Genomic DNA, 9744 nt, shown 5'->3' on the forward strand with positions numbered 1-9744 from the left:
CTGTCATGACTTTGACAGTTCAGTTTTCAAGTAGGATTTTTTCATGTGTCATGTTAGGAATTCCTTTTCCTTTTACTAATTGATAGAATGTGTTTATGTATATAGCCCTTTGTTTATATATACAGGATCTGGGTCTTCAGTCAAAAAACAAGTTAAATTTTTTTATGTGTATTTTGTATACAAAGGCTATTCCTTCAATCACAGAGGACTTGGCATATATATTCATACCCTTCTAGTGTCAACAAGGCAATTCAATTCTTTCAGTGTATTGGTGTTGAAGAAGATTGTATTCCTTGATTATTATTTATCTTTTCCTTTCATATTGTTCTTGTTTCTCTTTTACCCACAGGTGGCAGTAAGTAGATTCGCTTAACACAATGATCCGGAGAACCAAACCTCGGGGAAATGAAGAGGGCAAGGAAACAAAAAAGGATCCAGTTCTTAAGTTTTCAGACACACAGCTAATTGCATCTGGTGCAGCCAGCCACCGAAATGTATTTAGTGCTCTTGCAGACACTTCGGTTGAAATGATTGACGTTGATATTGGGGGAGATCATAGTGGCGAGGTATGTATTTATAGTTTTCTTTCACATTTATTGTTTAAAGAAACTGACCCTCTTTTTTTCCCAAGAAAGCTACAGTGGGGGATGGTCACTGGGTGTTTATCATTTTCGAGGAGGATCATATGTACGTGAACACACGCACATAAAGTTAAAAAGATTAATCATCATCATTTAGTAGGCCTACATTGACTTTCATATCAAAATAATAAAATATATTAGTTATCCCTCTCATACCATTTTCTTCGATAATTGGCAATATTAACAGATTGCAAAGGAGACCAAGTGTATAGTTTATGATTAGCCATTTGCACCCATTATCTTTACTAAGAAGTGCATAAAATCATGCAGACGCTTAGGTGTTGTGGGATATTTGCCAATTTATGGTGCCTAAGACTTACGGTAACATCTAAACATATTTATTTTTATCGGAAACGCACGAAATGGATGCGATAGCTTTTTGAACGCCAGACGAAGACTACGCTTACAACCGAGCTCAAAATTCCATATAGTTTTTATTTCAGAGCAGGTATTACCGAGTACTATTATCTTCAACATGAAATAATCTGTATCTCGCTTATACATCCGAAGTTTAAAAATCTGACAATTAGGTAACATTCGTATTGAATTGGTCTTTAACATTAGTGCTTCGTATGTGATATACGTATATATTACCTCGTAAACTAAAACATATTACCAGGGAGTCTCGATCAAAGCATATTTCGTGTGTAAAAGGACACAAAACTTACATTTTTTTTTTTTTTTTTTTTTTTTTTTTCACAAAATATTTCGTCATAAATCATGGTGATATAATTTTTTCCTGATATTGGTATAAAAGTGTTCCTTGAACATTCACGAACTCATATCTATGCGCAATGTCATAATTAAATGCCTTATGCACGATTGCCGCAAGCAAAAGTCCACATAGGTCTACCTGGGCGCTTATTAGCGACGTACCTCCCCGGGTGCTGAGGGACTCGCGCGCCGGCTGCAAGACAACGAGCCTTAGCAGGCGCTTAATACTCGTTTGGTAGTTTCCTCATCCATGTACCTATACTATACGCTAACTAACTCAATTTACCCCCCCCCCCCCTCAGGGACGGTTCCCTTAAAGACAAAATCCTCTGACAATATCATTGCAAAGTGGCAAGACCTTTAAGAGAGGTATAAAAAGAGAGACATTTTGTATTTAATGTTTGTTTAGTATTTCATGTGTTTGCAATATTACAAAAGATATTCATGTATATTTGCAATGGATATTTATATGTATATACGTAATATATATTTATGTATATACATAATGTATTTATGTATGTATATAATGCATAATTATATGTATATTCATAATGTAAATATGTATATATATAATGTATATTTATATGTATATACATGATGTATATTTATATGCATATATGTAATGTGTGTGTACATATATATAGATAGATAGATAGATATGTAGATATAATACATAACATACATCTAAATATGTATTTATGTTTATATATATATGTACAGGTGAATGTATATTTGCAGATTCATTTTGTTTTTATATGTATTGTTTTTAGTTTTATGATTGCGATGCCAAAAAGAGATTTTAACAGCAATTTTTCTTTTCTCATTTTCTTTTTAATTAGGATATTGAAATGGGAGAGGAGCCCAACAATAGCCAAATGGAGAAATCCACTGATGTCAATCCAGTCTTTCGAGAATTAGCAGTCATCAATGGAAAGATTAATCGCATGAGCAACGATGAACTGAGACGTAAGTGTGTACAGCAAATCTGGAAGATATGGATCATTCATATTTCCTAATTAAAATATAGCTTCCATATTGGTATCATATTGATTATCCTCAAAATTGAAATAGTTCATAGTTCTTATCAGCATCTGTACCTATTATAGTAAATGCATTTTTCAGCTTGTAAAAATAAACTTTGTGTAATTGCTATGTGTATTGATATTTTATGTGATAGATGCCAGTTTAAGGAAAATAAGTCAGTCCAAAGAAATTATAGTTTTTAATGTTATTTAAAAATATATGATTATTTTAGACTCTTACTGTTTTAGTCCTACAAGAATAAAGCAAAAAATGTGACCTTTGTCTCATGTAGCTCTGATTGTTTTCCTTTTTTACCTTCTTTCTTTTTCAATGACGTCAATAATACCACTTTCAGAGAAACTCCGATCCCTCAGACTTGACCAGAGAGGAAACAGAGAGGTCCGAAAGAATAGGCTGAAATCGTATTACAGAACGGAGAAGTTGGAGGAAGCGTACAAGAAAGACCCTAAAATTGAGCTGTACAAATACTTTGACTATTACCTGGTCATCGATTTTGAAGCCACATGTGATGCGGGAAATTCACAGACTTACAGGTGAGAAACCAGAAAGTGGTTGGTATTGTTATATGAAAATTTGTCATTTTATCCACTTATATATATTTCTTCTTTTTCTTGTGTGTTAGACATCTATTTATTTTTTTATACTCAAGAGTCTGTCATGTCAGTATAGATTACTGTAAGCACATTATTAATAAATTTTTGGTATGTAACTTACAATTTTAAACCATTTTGTCTCATAAGTGCAAGATTTAGTTAAACCTCTAATGATTGTGGGAGCTACTTCTCACTAGTCTTAATACTTGCCATTGAACATGTGGAAGTTAGACTTAATCAGTGCCATTAAAAACTGGCATGATAATAAAGAGGTTAGCTGTTGGGTAGTCTCAGTCCTGTTCTTGTGTCTCTATTGGTGTCTTGCAGGTTTGCTCGACTTGCATATTTTCCTGCCCTTTCCCTTTCTTTTCCCAACCCTCCTGCCTCCTCTATATCTTGATTTTTTATGCCTTGCAATAGCTAGTTTAAACTTTGTAGCTATGCAACTATTTGATATATCAAAAGAGAAACATTTGCTGCTTTGGGAAATCAATTTCTCCATGCTGTGATTACCAAAGATACCAAAATTAATCCTCCCTTTTCCTTATCCTATTATGAAAAATGGAATAATAGAATAATGCATTGATAAAGACATTGAGTTGTGTGTGATAGTTGGTTTAGTATTGCTCACTATGGTTTGGAATTGGAGTTACAGATATTGGAGTCCTGGTCAGGGAGGATTGTTTTTTATTTATATCAATGTGTTATTGAATTATTTCATCTTTCATAGATATGTCAGTACATCTGAATTAAACAATGAATTTCTAATTCAATTCTACCAATACCCGCAGGCAATATGTGTAAAATCTCGCCTTCATTACTCTAATACGAGCAGATAGATAGTGTCAGGAGGTAATTAGCTTCTAGTTGCATACTCCTTTCATTGGAATGTGTGGTATAGTTAGTTTAGTACTGCTTAGTCTGATTCAGAACGGAATTGAGAAAGGTTCCAGTCCTAATACTTAAGGGTGTTATTTATCTTATTATGTACCCAATTAAATAGAGTTAGAGGTCTGATGAGCAAGATGTTACTCTTGATTTTCTGCCTAATTTCACTATTCTGTACTTTGTCATTCTGCTGCTGAGCATCAATTTAGTATTTCATCAATGTGTGAAAATCATTGTCTGATTTGTAAAATCACTCTCCAGAATTCCACATACCAAATACTTTGTTCATGAAATAAAAAAAATTGGTCATTGTTGCTGCTAGGGGACAAGATTGGCTAAGGAATTGTTGTCTTTAGGGGTTAATGTTTCTTTTATTCATGTATTTTTTATCCGAGATGTAGGACAGACAGATTTTGATGTTTATAAAATTCTTGATATTCAGAGTTATAAAGAATAGGAAAATCAGTAAAGACCTTTGATGTGATGTGAGTGTTTCTTTAAATTTCTAACTACACTTTGTATCTCTGTTCTTTAATTCCTCTTCTCTCTCTTCCACAGACATGAGATCATAGAATTTCCTGCAATGCTTGTAGATACCAGTCAGAGCAAAATAATTGCGGAATTCCACTCATATGTACGGCCAGTCATCAATCCCAAACTTACTGAATTTTGCACATGCCTAACTGGAATAACCCAAGTAAGTTTACTATAATCATATTTTCATTTAATTTGTTTTAAAAGAATACTTTAGAGCTAATTGTCTTATAAGTATATAGATTGTTTCTTCATTAGGTTTTGTAATTTTGATGCTAAGAAATTTCTGTGCTATGGTATTTTAGTAGTGTCAGAATTGATGGTAGTAAAGGTAAGACTATAACAAATAAAATAATAAGTACTGTGAGATACAGATGTAACAGATAAAACAGTATTGTGTCATAGTTATTCCGGGCGGCTACAAAATTGGTGTGCGGGGCTGGCCCGAACTCTGCCCGCTGCTGCGTTGGAGTGCAAGCCCCGATACACTGTCACACTGGCGGGATGCTTTGCAATGTTTATTTTTTTGGGTGTCTCATAGATGGGGCACCCGTCGTTATTGAGTTAATTATTATACATAAAGTACTGGATCTCGCAAACAATGGCATAGATGCTGTAGTCTTGGATGGAAATGACGATGGAGCTACCAATTTTCCTTGAAATTATTGGAAAATCTCCGCAAAAAATATCCCATATTTGTTACCTTACTCCAGAAGTCGTGATGGAGTTTCCAAATAATAGTGACACCAAATATAAACAAATATTTTCATAAGGTAGTATGGGGAAAGTTGTGACCTGACCTCTAGTAACCTCCTTATGGAATACATCTCAAAGAGCCAGATTCAGTTTTTAAACTAGGAGTTTTGAACCAATTTAACACAGTCTTATGATCTGATTCAGGTGTGGCACTTCAGGGTACTAAACAAAAATTTTTGCTTATTTTACTTGATTTTTTTTTTTTTATTATTATTATTATTATTATTTTTTTTTTTTTATGAACAAACATAAAGTCTACAGAAGGATGCTTGAAAACATAACAGTAATACTCAGGCATCCTGTGGGAATATCAGTACAATATACCCTGTGCTCCAAGTGTGCTTAAATGTTGGATGCACATGCTTTAGGGATTTATTTATATGCGTTTATAAATGAAAAATACAGATAATAATAAATACTTATATGTTTTCAATTTCTTCATAGTAGTAAAACTAGAACTTTTTTTTTAACACATTAAGTAAATATCTTTTGTGATTTTTCCCCCCCCATTAACCATCCTTTTATCCATTGTTAAAGAATGTTGGCCTTCTTATTCTTCATTATTTACATGTTAAATCAGTGTTTATCTTTGACAGGAACTTGTGAATTTTGCACCAGAGTTCCCTGAAGTCCTAAAGAAGTTTGAGGAATGGTTGAAAGAGCACAACCTACTGCAAAAGTCAGGCAGATTTGCAGTGGTGACTGATGGACCCTGGGACATGGGGAGGTTTATGTATCTACAGTGCAAGGTGAGTTTGCAATTAGAAGAACCAGTTATTTTATTTCATATCTGCCAAGAAGCCATAGTGCAGAAGCTATAGAAGGGTTTATTTTCAGTGTTTTTGTAACTGATAACTAATTTACGAATGTTCACAGTTAGCAGTCAGACCTGGAGGGTAATGTTAGAACCTAAAAAAAATAAATGATTTTAAAGCATTAACACCATAAATGATGTTTAACAAGTTAAATACTCTGGATTGAAGTGGAGAGTAATGTAAATGAATGTAGAGATTTATTATATCTATTTTCTGGCAAAGTTAAATGATATAAACAGGAGAAGAAACAAAGCAAAATAGGCAGTAAAGTATGATTTGCGTAACCAAGGTATATATTGTATTGTTATATAATTGATAAAACTTCAAGCAATTTATGAGTTTACATAGGGCCATCTCTTAGATTCCTTTGTGGCTGGGCACTTGTAGAGCCAACTGTGTCTAAATATAATTAACAAAACAAAACCCCTATGGACAGTTCATATACTTGGTGGCAATGGGTGACTGCATGCAGAGAAGAGGTAAAATGCTCAAGAGAACAGTTACCTCATCAGTAGCAGTTAAATTAGTGTCATTATTAATTCCTTACACCATCCTATTTGCTTATAAATATTGAATCTATCTTTAATATCAGTAGAAAAGTACAAAAATGCCATCATAGCTACTTTTTCCTTTTACTTCCTTTTTGCATACAGTTTATAGATTTTATGCCTCTGGAATTCATAGTTTACTGTTTATTGGGCTGCATGTTGTCTGTTTTGTGTTTTATATTATATTTACAATAAAATTAAAGATTTAATTATATGCACGTGAAAGCAATATCTTGAACTTTTTAACCAGATGACAATATACTCTTTGACATTCTTAAACATCCTTTTAAAAAAATATTCATGCCTTGAAATCATGTAATCTTTGTTCGATCTTTTACAGTATTATGCAAAAGAATAGGTCTGATTGTAACTGCTATCCAGTTATCTTTTTAGCAATGCAGCTTCTTTTCAGATATGAAAGAAGGGGACTATTTCTCATCCAGTAAACTTTGCAAAGTTTTTTTTTTAGTATTGTAATTAAAAAATTGTATTGTTGGGTATGATATTTGGAAAGTTTCTGGATACTTTTAATGACATTTGAATATATAAAGTAATATAACTACTGTTAGACACTATCTTGATGTATTTTATCTCTTCCACAGACTTCTAATTTGCCATTTCCTAAATGGTGCCGACAGTGGATCAATATCAGGAAAACCTATAGCAATTTTTATAACTCCAAAAGAGTAAGGGTAATGTACTTGCTTGTTGTATTAGACACCTAAGCAAATAATAATAAGAAAAATAGATTTTCATATATTGTATATATTTTATATATTGTGTATAATATAAATTGGCTCGTTTATCACAGAATATTTTATGGAATTAATAATAGTGATAATATTTTACTTGGTGATTCTCATTTTAATAATTGCAGATATGCCTGAAGGACATGTTAAGTACATTGGGAATGAGATTTGAAGGCAAACCTCACTGTGGCCGTGATGATGCGTATAATATTGCTCGTATTGCTATGCGACTTTTGAGAGATGGGGCCAACATGAGACTGAATGAAGAAATTTCTATGAGTGAAAGATACAGTGATATACCAGGGTAAGAAAGGTTTTAAGTCTATTTACCTTGTACCATATTATAGAAGTATAACTGGTTATTACATTTAACCCATTGACAACATGCCGTTCGGAGTGTGAAACCCACATTTCTGGGCAGGGTCTATAACAGCATATATGCTCTCAACTTCTTTTATTTACAATGTGAGCCAAATTAATAAGTCCCGTAACTGTAATTGACACATAATGATTATATAATTGAAAATAATATTTAGCCATTTAGAAATATTTTTTGCCTGTTTATATATATTAATTTTCATTTTATAATTTATTGTGTCTATTAATTTTATTGATAATATAACCAAATCTACATAAATTAACTATAAATAAACATGTATTTGGTATAACTTATCAAGTATGAATAAATTTTAACAGGAAATTTCACACATTGCAGAATGACCATGGTGAGGAACATAACTCGGCAAAGCTTCTTGGCAAGGAGAAGTCCAAAGAAAACCAACGGAAATAAAATGAACATAAAAGAAGATAATGAAAATGAAGATTCACAAATGATTACTGACAATGAAATTTCAAAGGAGTTGAGACCTGCCACGGAAATTGACCACAGGAATGAAGACGAATTTCCCGATTTACTGAAAAGCAACACCTAACAGTTCTCCCTTATTTCCTCAAAGGTGTATGCATTTCAGCCATTTTGCAGGTGGTAAAAGTGGACTGCTCTTCATGGAATATATATTTTTGATATCAGTGCTTTCAGTTTTAAATCATACGTTGACAATTATAGCAATTTTGGGTATTACGTGATGCAACCTGAGTATATAATATCACTTGAACTTTACTCCCCTCTTCATTTTTTATTTACAAAGGTAATATTTTGTTAAATATCTCTGTTAATCTATTTATTCAAATGGACAAAGTTTATAATAATATATGGTTAGCCACTAAAATTAATGTATTAAGAATTTAGCAGTAAATTTTTGTTATACATCAAGGTCATTTCTTCACCATTTACAGACTTTTTGAAAACATAAAAATGTAAATATTTTCCAACAAAGATATAAAATAAAAATACTTGACGAAAAATTGAAGATTAATAAAATGCAAATATTCTCACCATTCCTGCAAACTGACTTCATAGTTCACTATAAGAATAATGCTTAATTATGGTGATAGTGAAAGATTTAAAGAAAGTATTGTAATTTACAAATATGTTTCCAGACTAGTAGATAATATATAATTAACTTACTTTAAAACTTTAATGGATTATTTTTCACTAAGCCATTCTACCAAGAAGTTTGAGGCACACCCATGCACACTCGCACACAGACACATTAGAAAGCTTGCCATCCCATCTTCTTCCATTACCATGTACACATTGTTATAGACATCATAGTTCTTTCACTGCATAGGCATAGGGGTCCTATTATCTTCCTCCTCCTCCTCCTCCTCTTACTTTTTAGGTCTTTGCAACTTGTAATAGCACTAGTAGACCCATTCATTGTTTGGGTGTAAAGGATTAGCAGGTCAATATGCAGAAAAATCACATGATTTCACTCAACATATTTCTACCACATATGTGCACACAAGCAATGCACACACGTACGCATGCACACACGCACACACACAAACACAGAAAGTAAAAATTACCAGTGTTTTAAGTGAAGAACTTCAACAAGTTATTTCTTGATTTTTCATTAAAGACAAATAAGTTTGTGATGCAGAAAGCCCAAAAGAAAAGAAAAGACAAAAAAAAAGAAAAAGAAAAAAGACATGCCTGAAAATAGAAAACTATGAACACATGTAGTTAGTAAACAGATGCAAACACAAACACACACACGCACACACACAGGATAAAAAAGGATATAGACAAACTGGAAAGAGTTCAAAGAGCTGCCACAAGAAGGGTACCTAATCTACTCTTAGACTACAGAAATCAGGACTTACTACTTTGGACGAAAAACAGAAAAGGAGGGCCATGGTTATGCTGTTCAACTGTATTATAGGAAGTGAAGTTAAAGATGACTTTAATCTTGAACACAAGAAGGATGAGAGGACAATAAAAAGTTGAAAGTAAAATGAGGCAATCAAGATGTCAAAACATTTTGTTTCCCAAACAGAACTATTGAAGCATGGAATAGGAAGAACAAAGAAAGAAAGAAAAACAAACACGCACGCGCGTG

At 32.8% G+C, this 9744-nt stretch overlaps 1 protein-coding gene across 3 annotated transcripts in view; it reads left to right on the top strand.

Moving 5' to 3' along the window:
* Nucleotides 1-8551, top strand: part of LOC113809421 (3'-5' exoribonuclease 1) — a 10058-nt gene extending 1507 nt beyond the window's left edge. For 2 of the 3 annotated variants that reach the window (XM_027361010.2, XM_027361009.2), the window contains exons 2-9: nucleotides 350-566; nucleotides 2195-2321; nucleotides 2734-2932; nucleotides 4439-4577; nucleotides 5767-5919; nucleotides 7136-7225; nucleotides 7411-7586; nucleotides 7998-8551. In XM_027361010.2, coding sequence (XP_027216811.1) covers nucleotides 378-566; nucleotides 2195-2321; nucleotides 2734-2932; nucleotides 4439-4577; nucleotides 5767-5919; nucleotides 7136-7225; nucleotides 7411-7586; nucleotides 7998-8214 — 1290 coding nt within the window. In that variant the 5' untranslated portion in view covers nucleotides 350-377 and the 3' untranslated portion in view covers nucleotides 8215-8551. The remainder of the gene's footprint in view (nucleotides 1-349; nucleotides 567-2194; nucleotides 2322-2733; nucleotides 2933-4438; nucleotides 4578-5766; nucleotides 5920-7135; nucleotides 7226-7410; nucleotides 7587-7997) is intronic. The other variant, XM_027361013.2, reaches the window with a different exon arrangement.
* The last annotated feature ends 1193 nt before the right edge of the window (nucleotides 8552-9744 follow it).

The sequence above is a fragment of the Penaeus vannamei genome, chromosome 1, assembly GCF_042767895.1.
Source record: "Penaeus vannamei isolate JL-2024 chromosome 1, ASM4276789v1, whole genome shotgun sequence".
NCBI lineage: Eukaryota > Metazoa > Arthropoda > Malacostraca > Decapoda > Penaeidae > Penaeus > Penaeus vannamei.